The sequence below is a fragment of the Syzygium oleosum genome, unplaced genomic scaffold (assembly GCF_021117445.2).
Source record: "Syzygium oleosum isolate NSW1041296 unplaced genomic scaffold, Sole_v2.1 Sole_v2.11, whole genome shotgun sequence".
Taxonomy (NCBI): domain Eukaryota; kingdom Viridiplantae; phylum Streptophyta; class Magnoliopsida; order Myrtales; family Myrtaceae; genus Syzygium; species Syzygium oleosum.
This window is the reverse complement of record NW_026607495.1, coordinates 9,983,489-10,000,000: the sequence shown is the minus strand read 5'-3', so window position 1 is coordinate 10,000,000 and position 16,512 is coordinate 9,983,489. Positions and strand designations below refer to the sequence as shown.

General features: G+C 40.0%; 2 protein-coding genes across 3 annotated transcripts; one reads left to right on the top strand and one right to left on the bottom strand.

Moving 5' to 3' along the window:
- Positions 1 to 10,426: 10,426 nt before the first annotated feature.
- On the bottom strand, positions 10,427 to 13,341 carry LOC115680464 (trans-resveratrol di-O-methyltransferase-like). Of its 2 annotated transcripts, XR_008817413.1 has the most exons (3): positions 12,255 to 13,341; positions 10,969 to 11,198; positions 10,680 to 10,815 (listed from the first exon to the last, which is right to left on the bottom strand). XR_008817413.1 is itself a non-coding variant. In XM_030604277.2 (2 exons), the coding sequence occupies exons 1-2, from the start codon at positions 13,173 to 13,175 to the stop codon at positions 10,507 to 10,509; spliced, it is 1,230 nt and encodes a 409-aa protein (XP_030460137.2). In that variant the 5' UTR covers positions 13,176 to 13,332; the 3' UTR covers positions 10,427 to 10,506. The 2 variants fall into 2 exon arrangements, 1 of the variants encoding a protein (XP_030460137.2); XM_030604277.2 differs by lacking the exon at positions 10,969 to 11,198 and having other exon boundaries at positions 10,427 to 10,815; positions 12,255 to 13,332.
- Positions 13,342 to 14,416: 1,075 nt separating this feature from the next.
- On the top strand, positions 14,417 to 15,652 carry LOC115680547 (uncharacterized). The gene is made up of 2 exons (XM_030604362.2): positions 14,417 to 14,784; positions 14,926 to 15,652. The coding sequence occupies exons 1-2, from the start codon at positions 14,617 to 14,619 to the stop codon at positions 15,463 to 15,465; spliced, it is 708 nt and encodes a 235-aa protein (XP_030460222.2). The 5' UTR covers positions 14,417 to 14,616; the 3' UTR covers positions 15,466 to 15,652.
- The last annotated feature ends 860 nt before the right edge of the window (positions 15,653 to 16,512 follow it).

Genomic DNA, 16,512 nt, shown 5'->3' with positions numbered 1-16,512 from the left:
CACCTGAGGGATGTGTCCACTCAGGTTGTTCGTAGATAGGTTCAAAGAATGAAGACTCTCTAGCATACCTATACTCGGAGGAATTTCCCCACACAATTCATTGGCACAAAGATGAAGAGAGATGAGATTGGAAAGGTTACCAATACTCGAGGGGATGGAGCCATAGATCGAGTTGTTGCCAAGTTAAAAAATAACCAATTTGGTTAAGTGTGAGAAGTCAAGGCCATCTAGCATTCCTCTCAAACCGAGATAGGACAGATTTAGATGAGTGATGGCTCCGTAATCATTGCAAGTGACACCAGTAAAGCCGCAAGGATTATTGACGTGCCATGAAGACAGGAGAGATAGGCTATGGTTTCTGAGAGTATATTTCCAATTCAGGAGAGCCTCTACTTCATACTTATTCTCAATGGCGTTGATACCGACAAAAGAAGTGGAGGAAGCAAAAACGCCTGCACCATGAAATGAAGTGGTGTCAACCAAGAAGAGTGAGAAGAACAAGAAGACAGCTAAAGGAGAGTGGTTGGACTGAAATAAGGAAGAAACCATGATTTGGGGGATGGTTTGTTTTTGGGAGGTGAGATGGTTTAGATCTACACATTTTTAACGAGATAGATGACATCCTTATAGAAGGAAGATCGTTCTTGAAGCCTCAATCGAGGCCAATGCCTTCTACAGTTGTACAGCTTTTTTCAACAACTGGGTCTTTCGTGAACAATTTTTTTGTCTCTGACGATAAATTGCAAGATCAAATCTTTTCCTTTTTCAATCTGTTTAGCGTGCCGTAGGGGATAATGAGTAAATACTACAGAACGATGAGACTCAATCGCTCGTCATTTTGCAATTTAGTCAGGCATTCTTGACTTACTTTTTCAAGTCTTCATTGAAGTTGACACGAAAAGAAAATTCGTGGAAAATGGTGGATTCGAGTGTCGGAATTGTTGAAGTACTAGTTATTCAGTTTGATTCGTGAGTCTTCTCATCTTCTTCAGGTCTTCTAGTTGACGCAAGTCCATTGATAAAGAATCACAAATGGATTTTCGTTCCAAGGGATTCATTCATGGATTTTCGTTCCAAGTCATTCATTCATGGAATCAGATTCTCTTCTAATTAAGTGGATGACAGAAAACTTTACATCTTTACAAGAATTTCAAAATAACTCATCGATCCATTTGCTTGTTCAAACTGTGGATTCCTGATCGTGATGGGGCAAAAAAAAAAATTGGCTTCCCTTTTCTGCGGGCTTGGTAATTAACTCTTCAATTTAACAGTAATACAAGCAAGTGAATAAACTCAAACCCTTTCCAGGATAGGCCACAGCTTGCAGATCATTTTATTATTCAGTTGCTGCTTTTGACGGATGATATTCATGAGACTTCGTTGGATTTGGAATTGGCGTTTCCATTTTCTGAGTCTCGTGATTGTTATAATGCTTTGGTGAAGTTTAGCTCGATCTTTTGGTCCAGATTCAGAGATGAATCTGCAATTGACGAAATAAGTCTGTTTATCCAACCAAAGTTCATGTGGAAATAGAGTGGCCCTTCCTTCTTGTATCATCCCTGTTTCGGCTGCATTAATCAAAATATGGGAGAGACCATCAACAATCAAAATGAATTAGATCTTTCCTGTTCTCTTTCCATGAAGCAGCAATTCATTGGACCCTGATCTTACACAGAGCATAATCCAGTCAATCCAAGTTTGATTAAATCCCAACTTTGTCATTTCTAATTCTAATAAATCCCACTCAAACTCTATCATAAACTTCATTCATGTCAACTTTGAAAGCACGCCACCCCTTTTAGCCTTTTCCCTTAGTTTCATGTGATGGAACGCCTCATGTGGCCCCATGTTGTTATTATGGGTAAGTCTACCTTCAATGAATGCACCTTGATAGGGAGAAACTAATTGTGGAAGAAATTGTCTGAGCCTATTGACAAAATTAAATATGATCTTATAAAGGAAATTGCAAAGACCAATTTGATGGTATTAAGAAACATCTTCAATATTTTGGACTTTAGGGATTAAAAATATTAGAGTAAACTCGAGAGATAGAAGAACTATATTTGTGTCGAAAAAATTTCTGACAGCTTGTAACAACGAGGGACGAAAAGCCTCCCAATACTTCGATTTTATCATCTAGTGACTCAAAAAAGCTAGATTTTTATTTACTAATATCTTAAAATATAAGTTTTTAGAGTGAGGTATTGACTTACAATATAACAAGTTTGCATAATATGAGACGAAATGTGTTATTATTTTTCTAGCTTTGATTATGTAAAATCTAATAAACACATTGAAATCATAGAAAATTAATGACATCAAAATAGTCTTTTTACTAAAAAAAAATATTCTAATTTTTTTCCCCGACAACGCGCTTGCCATTTCTAGTTACTATTTTTTTTTTTTTTGATTGGGCCATTTCTAGTTACCTTAGAGACCACACCAGTTGGATTGTTTATAGGTTTTTTCTCGTATTATTCACGGTGGAAAAAAGGGGAAGCCAGTGGTCACCCATTCGATCCCAAAGTCAATGTATGCATCCTTTTCAAGCAAATCTAACGCCTACTTTTCGGTAGAAAACACCAAGTGATGATATTTCCGACGTATAAACATAGGTTGCACGTACGAATTGATATTGATCAAGCTAGTCGTGAGATACAAGAGATTTATACATAAATTCTTGCCGAAGTTTGAAAATGCCTAACTCGAGTATTTTGCTCTGGAGCTCAGCTAATCGAGCTGTTGAGTTATATTTAAGTGCATGCACATAATCATACTATAAATACAATACATAGACAAACAACATTTTCTTCCTATACTTGCTAATTGCAATATGTAGACAAACATTACTTCCTATGCTCACGCTCACGATAACACTATACTTGCAAATTGCAGAGCCAAATAGTTGGGCTTGAACTTATTCGAAACTAGATCAAATTTGAGCTGTATATCGAGCTTTCACAAAAGAGCTTTGCTAGCATAATAGTCTTTGAGTTACTGCTAAAATAACAGCATGTTGTGAGTTATAGATTCTTGAAGGAGTAAACCCATAATAATTTCTAATTATTTATTATTTATCTGTTTGTGGCCCCAAACAGGCTGTTATTATCACATTAGACAATCACATAAGCATTTTTCTTCACAAAACAAGTTAACTTGAGCTCGATAACGGAAGTGTATCTCAAATTATGTCACTAAATCTCAGTAATTGATGAAACTCATTACAGAAACAGTCATTACGCTCTTGATTTCATTCATTGGAATTGAATTATTGAATAAGATATAATACCCAAAGGGCATTTATGATGTTATTGCTCTAATTAAGATGTCATGTCAGTGACTTACAATTTGGTCTCATTAGGCTATTCAAGTTAAATCACCGTGGATTCTATTTCGATGCAAGTCCCTAGTTTCAACATGATGTGAGGTTAGCCTTTCCGATTGTAAGTAGTCCCAGACCATACGTTGATTTAATCAGATTTTGAGGGTCCTGTCAACTATACATATTCGAAATTTCTATGAAGTTTCCGCTTTAAAACTTTTGCATGATCTTGTTCTCAGTTTATTACAACCTTTTCACTTTTTTCAGAAAAGCTTCTTTACGATTTGAATTTTTATATTTTGTAATTCTATGTGTAGTTTTTGTTCTAGCTATGGTTAGAAATCAGTAAACTAAACCTAAATTCTTATGAAACTTACTCTTATCCTTATAATTTTTAAACACTAAAACAACATTGATTTTCGGTCGGATGTTCATCCACTGGCACTTTTTTTTATCAATCTTTATTATAGGGGTGTTGCTAACAAACTTCCTTGGAGCATTAGTTAAGGCCACTCAACGGAAAACACCTATCGGATTATTTTGAAACTTGAAAAAGACATAATTCAAGAAAGTGAAGTACTTCAAATAGAAATGTTTACGGAAAATTGTCCGGAAAGTCCTGAATATATTGTATGGCGGCCAATTCAATCCTAAACCTTTCAATTGTGTCAATTTAGTCCTAAACCATTTGATAACTTGCTAATTTAGTTCTAAACATTTTGATAATTCGATACTTTAGTATTAAATCTTTTAACAATTTGCCAATATAGTCCTTCCGACCAATTTTGATTGGAAATTACTGACGTGAAGATCTAGTCAACGCTGGGCATCCTACATGGTACAGTCAGCACTGACGTGGATAATTTTTAACATTTTTATAATCTTCTCAATTTTTTAATAAAAATTTTGAAGTTTTTCTTTTCTTTCTTTTTTCCTTTCCTTCCTCTGGCCGGTCGTCGGCCTCAGCGATGGCCACCAATCAGCCAGAGGCGAGGTCGACAAGGTCAACCTTATTAGTGGCTGGGCAAGGCTCGCCTTCACCGGATCTCGTGTGTCATGTTAATCATGCTTACCACTAGATGCCAAATTAAGAGAATGTACTATGGATGGAACTGCAATTTTTTGGTAAATCATCAAAAGGTTTAGGACTAAATTAGTGCAATTGAAAAGATTATGATGAAATTGGCAAATCGTCAAAAGGATTAGCACTAGATTGGCTAAATTGAAAGGTTTATGACTGAATTGGCACAAATGCATCAAACCTTAGTTTAACGCTCAATCTAATTCTTACATAAGGCCATTGAATCGGGAAAATTATCAAAAAAAGTTCTATAAATTTAATTGGGTGCATTAAAAGCTTCAGAAAATTGATTTTGCTTTCAAAGCTTTAGAAATTGAACTTGCATCCCTTAGTTTTGTTTAGACTTTCAGAAGCGATTTTTCTTATAAGTAAAAAAAGTGGAGAAGGTGATCAACTCTAGCAATCCCTATTGGCATTACCGTAAAGGTCTTGCACTTGCTACAAAATATTCGGTTGAACCATAGCTACTCTGCACCATAAGCGAAGATTCGAGGTTGGTGGGGCCCATTGTCGCAATCCCACCAAGATGCCAGTAGCTACGAAGTGTCTTTGGACGATATATACTGTAACTAGGCAACGCAACATGAACCATTTAGAGGTTTGCATAAAGTGAATCGAACTTGTGACCCCGTAAAAGACAAGTGACCCATTTATCACTGGACCAACCACCGATGGTATTTTTTAGATTGATGGTACTTTTTCAGAAACGATCCTCAAGATTTGTTGAAGTTCCCTTAAGTATATATTGGATCCACAACTTCTGTCATGCAGAATTTAGTCCTCAAGCTTTTCCTTTTTTATAACCCTGTCACCTTATAAAATGGGCTAATTTGGATCCTCCCAACACATTTCACAAAATAAGCCATCTTTACAGGCGTAGTGCAGCTATCTAGCTTGGACTTGTGTGAGTGAGACTCACTTTGCAGCGTAACTACCATTCTTCGTGTTAGTCTACACTAGTGCATCGTTAGAAGATTGCTGAGGGATAGGTATAGAAAGAATTTCATCAACACATTGCCATAGTACTTTGGCACATATGGAAGCAGAGGAACAGCTTTGTCTTTCGCTCATTACACCCAGATCCACAGACAAACAGTCGACACAACGCCTTTCCTTCCAGCAAACCTTCATCAACATGAACCTAGTTCTGTACTTGCAGATGAGAAGACATCACCATGGAATAGCCCGTTGGGAAAACCCCCACCTCGGGGTACTGCAAAATTTAATCTTGATGGCTCTATAAAAAGAGAACTCGCCGCAGCCATTTCAGTTATCTGTAGAGACCACCAAGTAATCGTCATCGATGGAGGCGCTCAGACTGTTTGTGTTTGGCGGAGCAGAACCATCAAACACGAACTTTGGAGGTGGAAACCCTAGCCTTAGATATGCTATGACTGATGCTATTCAGGAGAACAACTAAACGAGAGTTGAGTTTTGACTTTAAAACTGACGGAGCAGAGCCACCTTGGGAAGCCAGCTAGATGGTGCTTCAGCATCAGTCGCTTTCGGCTGAATTCTCCATTTGGACCCTCACATTCAGTCCGGGAGAAACGAATCGGGCCGCAGATTGATCGGCCCAAGCCCAGCGTTAAAATAAACTCGCTACAGATTGGGCCATCTTTGTACTCGTCAAGTATTACTTTAACAACATGAAACAACTCTCTTTCTGACAGAAAAGGGAGCGTGACAACGAGAAAGGAAATGTTCGAGTACCGCCACAATGTGAAATAGACACAACTTGAGAGGTTAGATAAACAACTCTCTTTCATTTTTGCTAGGGTACCATGTTCCTTGTAGATCGGTCTTCTTCGACCTTGGATTTGAGGTGACGATCGTCTTCGATCTTGGATTTGGGTCGATCACAATTGTCAACCTTTCAATATCGATATCAATATGAAGTGAACCACTGCTTTTCAAGAGGAAAAGAAAAAGGGAGAGGGGACTGGAAATGAGACTGTCGCCCAACGCGACAACGATGGTGATGGTTGACAATAGGGCTAGGACCACGGTAGCTCCTCCTATGAATAGAACACGAAAGAGAGACTAGGATTAGGGCTCTTAAAGTCTTTTACTGAGAGCTAGAACATGAAAAGGCAGTATATTCATAGGGAGAAATGCCAATTGCGGTGAATTAGGTGTAATTTGTAGTCTAATATAGGAATGTGCAAAAGAATTGGGAACCGCTCGGACCATCCTGGACCGCCCGGAACCGGACTGGAACCGTCCACTCGCCCACCCCGACCGGACCGGTAATATAATAATAATATATAATATATTATATTATATTTATTTGATTTTTAATTTAAAAAAAATCCTAAATCCCTAAACTAAACCTAACTCCCTTGACGCTCATAGCCTCACACTAAGCTGAGAAACACTTTCTTTCGCTTTCGCCTCATGCTCACTCTCACTCTCTCACTCTTCTCAGTCGATGCTCACCTCACCGTCTCCTACTCTCCGTCTCCGTCCTTGGCTTGTGGGACCGGTTCCATGGACCCATCCGGAAACCGGACCAGACCGGCGGTCCGGTTCCCGGGTGGATCCATAGAACCAACGGGCAGTTCCCAGTTCCAATTTTTCGAAACTGGTCTCCAATGGGCAGTTCTCGGTTCTAGGATGGGAACCACCCACCCGAACCATGCTCACCCCTAGTCTAATAACACATTCCAGGATATAAAAAATAAGAATTTTGGAATCAAATGATGCAAAAAAATTTAAGTGAAAGATGAGGATGATTTTCGATATTTTTTCTAAATAAAAGTTTCGTGAAGAGTCTCAAGTTCCTCCCCCTATTATGTACTTGATTGCGTCATCAAAGGTCGTCTCTCATCCGTAAGTACAATCTGTGAAAATCTGCTTCGGAAGATGAGAAGTTGCAGAAATGAGAGAGGTTGGTAATCCAGAGATCCATGATAGAAGACCTCTCTATAGAAAGCGGTTCCCCACGCTGTTGAGGAAAACAGGGTCTAAGAGAGGCTACAATTCGAAGATGACTTTGGAAACAAGGACCAAGGACAAGACGCTCAGGGTATTTTTCAATCAGGTTCAAAAGACGAAAACAGCAAATTATCGGAGTGCTCATCTCTCTTTATGCCGTCAAAATTAGCGATATGATCCGCTGAAGAGTAGAGACGAGTTCCTTACCCAAAAAAAAAGAGTAGAGACGAGGTTTGGGAGCCATGAGGAGCAAGGAACAGAGAGGAAACCAAGGGTCTTAGACCAAAAGAGAAGACTAGGGATTAAAGAGGGAGATGAGGAAAACGTAAAAATCAAATCTTTCTACATATATATGTTTTCCCAAGATAAACAGAAATCCGGAGGATGATAATTCGAAAAAAAAAATCCTTAATGACTAAAATTTGCAGATCATAGAAGATTAGGGTAAAGTGTCGAAATGTTACAGGGTATCATGAGCTGGCTAGTTGCGCGCAGAGTACGAAGCATCAGGAAGACAACACACATGTCAAGATTACCTATAGAGGAAAAACGCGTGTGATCGATGTACGATTATAAAAGAATTAAAAATTATTTTAATTATTTTAAAATCGGGGCATATGTTGACATCAAAATAATCTAATCATCGATAAGTACATGCCTAGCGCGTGAGTGAGAACAAACACATGCATGGCATGCCAGCTTATCGACTAACACAGAAATTGATATGTGGTAATCATCAATGCCATGTATCTAGCTATCGAAATACGATGACGGATGGTTGGTAGCCACTACTTTGAGAATCAGTGATGAATGATTTGAAACTTGAAATCAACAAGAGAGTTGAGGTCAAGGCGCACAGTTTTTTGGAGGGAGTAGTTATCATTTGAAAACAGGATCGTGGGACAATCATCGTTAGAAGAAAAGTGGATCATGGAGCAGCTCACATACGGGAATAGCAACCATTTGCGAACATGGGTGTGAGACTTGTGGAGATATAGAAACATGGAGGTGATCGTCGGAGTTACTCAGGAGAATGCAATCAGTGAAAACTGTCAGAAGACGGTTACTTCATAACCATTATAAATACCGCCAATTGTTCATTAGAAATCCCCCCTGTACAAATCAAACACAATATTATCTTTCAATTATCTTTAACTTTCCTGCACTGTACTTTAAATTTCCTTAGATGTCGTTTTCGATTCGCGTCGTCGATTGAATTTTGGCTTATATTTCTATCCCGAGTGCTGCGCCGTCGATTAAATTCCGGCGTAGTGTCTTTACATTTTCGGGTTGTGTCGTCGATTAAATTTTAGTAGAATCTGGTTATATATGGTTACTTTATCTAGTTTGTACTTTCCAAAACTTGTTGTCCATTAAATTTCGATACGGTTTCAATCTATGCGATTCAATTTGAATTCAAAGGTGTTGATTCCTTTCGCTTGTGCCTGTGATATTTTCTGTCCGCAATTGAAGCAGAACCTTGGTCTCCTTATCTAAAAGCCAAAGAATGACTTTCGGTAAAATATATTTTATTACGGGAACAATTCCGGTGAAACATGCGTCCTTCGATTTGCCAGCGATTCGCAGTATGGCAGCCCATTGAGCGAATCCAACCGTTGCTCGTAAAAAAAAAAAGCAAAGAGGGAGTGATGACAGCAGTATCGAGTGGGCGGGGGGACGATGAACGTTGGACAACCGAGCCACGACGACAGCCTAGGGTACGGTTTATGTTCGGCATTAAATCGAGAATAAAGTTATGTCAAATTTATGTTAGTACAAATGCTTCGCTGGTTCAACCGGTCAAATGCACCTTTTGTCACCTTACTCTAGACCTTTGAAACTTCATCTTAATATCCTAACATTACTGTTTTACATAGACATTTTTTAAAGTTAATTTAGAAAATGCCGACAAAGTATCTTACTTTTCACCTCAAGAACCATTTTTCATACTTCTATTTTCAAATATATGTTCCCCATCCCTCTAAACAACACCTCGTCATAAAAACACCAGATTAACCCCAACAAAAAACTAAGCCCCCAAGTTCCCCTCAAACCAAAATGTAATCACCCATTAACCTGACATCCTCACCATCTACTGTCGCCGTGCTCCGTCGCGCCTAATTATTGTCGGTTGCCATCCTTCCTTTGCAGCTCGTCTCCGTTTGCCTACGGCCACCGCGACTGTAGCTTCAGCATTGCCCTTTGAATCAGTCCTGGCTATCACCCCTTCACTCTGTGTCTCCTCTATGTTTCGCGACCTGCGATGCTCAATGACCACAAGATCAGCAACCATGTGTCAAGGTCCCCACTTAGCAGCGACCTTGATCTTAGGTTGAGCCACCATGGACAACCACTATCCGAGGCCGTGCTGCTCGGCAACCTTGGATTGAGGTCACGGTGCCATGGCGATCTTGAATTTGAGGTCATTGCTACTGTCCTCAGCATTGGCAGCTCGAGAGATCAAAGACAGATCGAGAGAGAGATGCGCACTAAAGACGGAGAACTAGAGGAGGAGAGAGGAAATGGACACTTTTTAATGATGATGGCAGCAGCATCATATCAACAGGTCTTCCATCTTGCAAATAAGGTATATGTGCGCAGCGACAACTGGTGGTGATAGAGACAAGTAGGGCTCAAGTTGAGTTTAGTTGAGGCTATTTAAAAGAAAATGCCAGAGGTAAAGCGGATGGATTCATTTAATTCACCCATAACCATATGCCACGTTAAATGTTAAATAAGGTCTCGTAAAACTTATTAGTACATACGCATCCTACTTAATTAAAATAAGAGCCAGATACTAACTTGTATTAGGAGGCAGATCTGTCGTCTTTCACTCTAATCCTGTATGCTGCCTTCAAGCACGAGATGATGACTCAATGGTTTGGCCTTACTAGCAGTGGTGGTTGGACCCGAATGCAATGATGGCGGTGACCTCGATTATGGTGACAACGGGGTAGGCAAGACGAGCGGGAATGGGGCGGCCGGGGGAGGAGGAGAGAGAGAAAAGATATTTGCTTATGTGTTAGGGTATGTGGGCTTTGAATTAGATGTGGCGAGAACCATAATTGAATGGATAGATGTCAACATCCCGTGATGGAGGCAGCATATAGATCAATAATTGGAGACAACATATCTGCTTTATTTGAATCAAAATGACACGCACTACCTAAGGAAAAACTTCAATTAGAGACCTCAAACCAAACATAGGAGTTATCTTGTATTGTCTGAAACCGGCCTCCAAGAAAAGTTTTTCCCACTCTTTCTCGGTTCTCTCTCTTCCTGTGACCGAGGTCATCATCAATACATCGAAGAAGAGCTTTGTCGCAGTTTCTTCTTGAGCATCGTCCTCGGTCTCACTTATCACAATGTCTATTATTATCACCTTTGCTTGCTCGTTGTTTCTGTCACCAATTGCTTCTTTGCATTTTCTCAGCACCTTCACACAGTTCTCGTCGCTCCAAGCGTGCAACATCCACTGTGACCAACGAATAATGCATCCAATTAGTAGAACATATGCAATAGAAGAAGACTTTAAAATCTTGACCCACTTCTGTTTGAAGATGTACAATTCAGCTAATATATACGAAGTGAGAAGTTCGTCAATGTGACACCAGAGTTTTTTACCAACATTGGAAAATTCGCTCTGGAATCTCGAAAGTACATGAATGTCTCGGTCGACAGTGAAGTTTTCCAATGTAAATTTATCTATCTAAAGTATGCTGTGAATACTTCTTGTGGCCTTAAACTTTTGAGCAAAATGTTTTGTTTGATATGGTATGTAGATTGCATGTCACACGTTTGAATCCTGGCACTCCGTTTCGCACAATCCCTTCGCTCCAAGCTTGTACATGACATCATCTACGACCGGTAAATGATGCAACAGATATTTTAAATTTTAGTCCATGAATTCGGCTAACAAAAAGTCAGGAGTTCATGAATGCCACATCAAATTTGTTGACTAACGTTAAAAAGTTCCCCTTCCAAGCCATTGGATTAATATGGATCCATGTGAGACTCATCACAACGTTAACAATCCAGATTCACTCAGTCGACAGTGAATTGAATCTAGCAGGCAATAATTTTCTATGTTAGGCAATCAAAAGCGATCGACTTACACTCCGTTCATTTCGCGAAAAATGTGACGTTTCTAAAAAATATTTTTTGAAAAGTCATTTTCCAGAAAAATGACAATATTTTCTGATGTTCAGTTGAGAACTGAAAATAAATTGGAAAATATTTTCTGTCTTTTGATATGGAAAATCCTCACTGCACTCCTTTTAATAAATTTTTTATTTTTTTTAAAAAAATTGAATTTTTAAATTGAATTTTTTTTAAAAATTTTAATATTTTTTTTTCTGTTTTTTTATTTTTTTTTCTTTCTTTGCCGGTCGCCAACCGGCGAGGCTCGGCCTCACTCACCCAAGGCCTGCGAGCTCAAGCCTCACCTCGTCAACCTTGCCTCACTAGATCTAGCAAGGCTCGGCCTCGCTCGAGACTGGCCTTGGGCTAGCAAGGCCGAACCTCGCCTGTAGCAGGTCGCCGGCCGTCCCCATGGCCGGCCACCGGCCGAGGAAGAAGAAAAGGAAAAGAAAAGAAAAAAAATTTAAAATCCAAAAGTTATTTTAAAAAAAATAAAAATAAAAGTAAACTGTGTTTGGTGAAAGAAAGCGAGGTGAAAGAAGATATGGAAAATGTTTTCTACTTTCTGAAAAACGGAAAACATTTTCCTCACTTTTGAAGGTATTTTCTACATCTGTGGAAAATGTTTCCTTAGACTAGTTTTTCCGTGAACCGAGTGCTGGAAAATTCGAAAAACATTTTCCTCAAAGTTCTTTTCCGTGAAACGAACGGTGCCTTAATCCGCAAATTAAGATCCACAGCCAATTGTCAACTGGGAAATGCTATATTGCATACCCTGAGTAAAACAGCATCTGTAGAAGGAATGGACTCAAACATATCACCACCAACAAACTCCACATTCTCACTGTCCGGCAAGCCGACGACCACATGCGGGAGATCGAGCACCGTGCACTTCAACCCCGGACACGCCTCGGAGATTATTCTCGCCACGATTCCCGTGCTGCCTCCGACATCCACCAAAGAATTCAACCCTTCAAATATCTCTTTGCAATCCTTAATTACCAAATTCATCATCTGAGAATCACTGGCCATTGCTCTATTAAATGTATTCCCAAATTCAGGATTCTTCCTCCCATAGTCCCATAGATTGACTCCATGCGCAGCCTCAAAAGGATTGATTAATTTGTCTCTGCGATCGTTATCGTTATTTCCTTGGAGCCAATCTCCAAGAAAATGCCAAGGAGTCACAAGAGCTGGATCGAGCATGGCCACGACGAATGGAGAGAGCCCCACGACCTTATCGCTCAGTAGCAAACGCGAAGGAGTCAAGACATAAGCCTTAATTTCTTCTTCTTCGTCTTCTTCTCCTTTCTTCAAAACTAGGGTCTCTGCGAAAAAGCCCGAGTGAACCAAAACCCGCATGAGGCGGTAAAGACATGTCGATTTGGACGGGTGGATTCGGAGCGCCGAGGCCAGCTCGAGGAGGGTCATGGGTCGCTCATGGTCGTGAATGACGTCGGGGATTTGGAGTTGGACCGCGCATTTGAGAGACATGGAAGAGATGAAGTTGAAGGTGTGGTTGTAGAGGTGGGATTGAGCTTGGAACATCTCTTTGGCTTCAGGAGAGTGGCTGAGATGATGCATGGTTCTGTAGTGAACGGGGGTCCATGACTCGGGCATGACTCGGTTGTGATAACAGAGGGAGAAGAAATTCCTGGTTCTGTGGAGAAGCCGTTGGCATAAGTTCATAGACATGGCTTTTTGTTTGCAAGAGAGGCCAGTTGACTGACCTTTTAACCTCTTAGCTTTTGTTTTTCATTTCTCTCTATATTTTGTCTAATCTCTAGGTTGTTTTGTGCAAGGAAAGCATTAAACCCTGAGTGTACGGTATAAAAAAGTCATGCTGACCTGAGCATATATTATATTCATGTATGCAAAAGATTATTTAGTCTCTCGAGGTAACCACGTGAATAAAATTATTATTGAAAATGGACCTATTACCAGACCAGAAGTGATGAGATCATGGAGAGCTTCTAGTATGATTATACAAATCAATTGTCATTTAAAATAAGGGGGATCCTTAGCAACAAGTTATTGACTAATTCATGTGACCTCAGAAAGGGGAAATTGAAGTCTTAGAAGAAAAAGAACTTACTTTTGATTGACCGGAACAAATAACCAATCAGTTTAGGACTTTTTAGAAAAGTTTCCCTCATCAAGTATTATTTGAATATACAAAAATTTCGTATCTAATAAAGCCTATAAATAGGCTTATCGAAATATATAGAAATTTCAAATCTATATCTTCCGTATAATTCTTATTTGTCACAATTGTCGACCGTACAATGTCAAGATCAATATGAAGTGAATCACTGCTTTTCAAGAGGAAAATAGAAAGGGAGAGGAAACTGGAGATGAGATCGTCGCGTGTGACGACATTGGTGATGGTCGACCAATAGGGCTAAGGACGATGGTGGCTCCTCCTATGAATAGAAAGAGAGAGAGAGAGATTAGAATTAGGGTTCTTAAAGAGTCTTTTACTGAGAGCTAGAACATGAAAAAGCAGTGTATTCTTAGGGAGAAAGGCCAATTTCCACGAATAGGGTGTAGTTTAACAACAAATTCCAGGATATAAGAATAAGAATCTTGGAAGTAGATGATGCAAAATGAAAATTTAAGAGAAAGATGAGGATGGTTTTTTGATAATTTTTTCTAAAGAAAAGTTCTCGTACAGAGTCTCAAGTTCCTCCTCTGTTTATATACTTGGCGTAGTTGCAATTTAAGTCCTTTTGACCCATTAAGTTTGGTTCACGTGACACTTACCAAACATCTAACTCGTGCTAAACCTCTAGAACAACAATTAAAAATGCAACAATGCCAGCAAGAACACATTTACTTAATCTAAGTAGACAAAAGATAGTAGGAGGGAATCGAACTTCACCATAAGATGTGTCCGACACATGATATAATGTAACATACACGCATGCTGTCAACCAATTACTTCAACTTTGGGTGCAAACTCTTTCAAGTCAATATCTTTCTAGAGAAACAAACTCAATTCTATACGAATTAAGAAGCTTGATCTTCAAGTGAGAACTCACATGGGGATAGGAGAGAACTTGCCTCCTCCTCCATTAAAGCACACGAATTCCTCCATTGTAGTCAGCTTTTTGGGCAGAGAGACAGAGAGAGATCGATGGCTTTTCCTCAGGATGACCTCGATTTGGTGCTTGTACCAAGTGGGTTGCTGCTCATGTTCGCTTACAATCTCTTCTTCCTGTACAGATACCTTCGCTTCCCCAAAACGACGGTGATGGGCGTCGAAAACGACGACAAAAGGGCTTGGGTTGAAGCAATCTTGCAGGTATATATGCACGTTTACTTTCAAGAAGTTCTAAGCCTTATAGTATGGACAGCAAATTTTCTTTTTGATCGGGTTAATGACTTGTTTCTGAGCACCAAAGTCGTACTTTAAATTGTAGTTCTCGTTAATTTGTGTCAACAGGGAAATGTGGACGAAAAATCGGTCGGAGTGAGCGTCGTCACATCAAACGTATCGGCGGCAACCTTCTTCGCCTCAGTGTGCCTGACCCTCTGCTCTCTCCTCGGCGCGTGGATCGCCAACTCGCCCTCCTCCTCAAACATCTTCGACTCGGTCCTCCTCTTCAGCGACCCGAAGCCGTCCACGGCGGCGATCAAGCACCTCTGCCTCATCCTCTGTTTCCTGGTGTCCTTCGCTTGCTTCCTCCAGTCGGCACGGCACCACGTCCACGCGAGCTACCTGATCACAACGCCCATGACGCCAAGGTCCCTCATCGACCCCGAGGACGTCAAGGTGGTGGTCATACGAGGGGGCGAGTTCTGGTCGCTCGGGCACCGGTCGCTCTACTTCGCCCTGAGTTTGCTGCTCTGGTTTTTCGGCCCAGTCCCGATGTTCGCTTCGTCGGTGGTCCTTGTGATGATTCTGCATCACCACGACGCGTATTCGATTCCTATCAAGAGACGTCCGCTTGGAAAGAAAACTCAGATTGAGAATAAAGTGTAAGAGCAGCAACGACATGGCTGAAGTGAACATCGATGCATGAAATCAATTTCAGATTTACGTGACAAATTTAATTAGGTATTTTTCTCGGAAATTTGATAAGGTATTTTGAATAAGCTGTTCTTATAAACATATGTTGAAAATTTATCACTATCATTTTGTAAATCACTGCTTAGTAGTAACTCTTTGCGAGCCGAGTTGGTTCCGGTTTAGACTTTATGAGTACGAGAGTTTTTCTCTCTTTTTGTTTTTTCCAAATGTTGAAACTTTTTTGAAATTTATGCTTCGGAATGTGGATCGCGCAACGGGATTCCATCAAATTCAGTGATTTATTATCTTATGTCTGATTCATCTATTTCTTCACATGTCGTTATCATATGATATGTCTCCTATATAAAATATCTTCTCCATTATTACAACTATTAGCGTGTTGGGTCGTATCGTCTATTGGTGATTCAAGCCTGAAAACTTGAGGCCCATACAACTGGCCCTGTGTTGGGGACAAAGCCCAATTATTGAAGCAAAAGTTAATACAATGATAGAGAAATATAGACGTATTAAACAAGGAAACACTCAATACAATTTTAGAAAAGCTATCACAAAAGCCCCAAATTTGTTCTAGAATCAAAGGCTAGCTCAAAAACCACAATCGAATTGCACTTCAATTTCTCCAGTCAATCAGCCAAGCACAAAAGCCCCAAATTGATAAGAATAGTTCTGAGATATCTCGGGCTGTCTCTAACCCAAGCCTCCATGTTATACACCACCCAGTGTACCATTCAATCTCTCAAGTGTTATCCTCGCACAACTCTCAAAGAGAAACCCTAGAAACACACTCTGAAAAATCTATGTTGTATAATATCTCTACGATAAGGTTAAAACATGTCCGAATCGAGTCTGCGTCCGGGGCATGTTCTAGCCAATACAAGCTTGGACACTCGGGTCATCTTCTCATGTCCTCCCATCGTCCATGCCTTCGATTTTCACTCTAGATGATCGTGAAAACTGGAGACATACTCAATAATATGATCGACTTCCTTGTGTGAACCT

Bases quoted from the DNA above. Each gene is read 5' to 3' on its own strand.
- LOC115680464 (XM_030604277.2), bottom strand. From the start codon at position 13,175: ATGTCTATGAACTTATGCCAACGGCTTCTCCACAGAACCAGGAATTTC. The intron at 10,816-12,254 runs GTATGCAATATA...CGTTGGTCACAG, and splicing joins CAGATGCTGTTTTACTCAGG to TGGATGTTGCACGCTTGGAG.
- LOC115680547 (XM_030604362.2), top strand. From the start codon at position 14,617: ATGGCTTTTCCTCAGGATGACCTCGATTTGGTGCTTGTACCAAGTGGG. The intron at 14,785-14,925 runs GTATATATGCAC...TTGTGTCAACAG, and splicing joins GGGTTGAAGCAATCTTGCAG to GGAAATGTGGACGAAAAATC.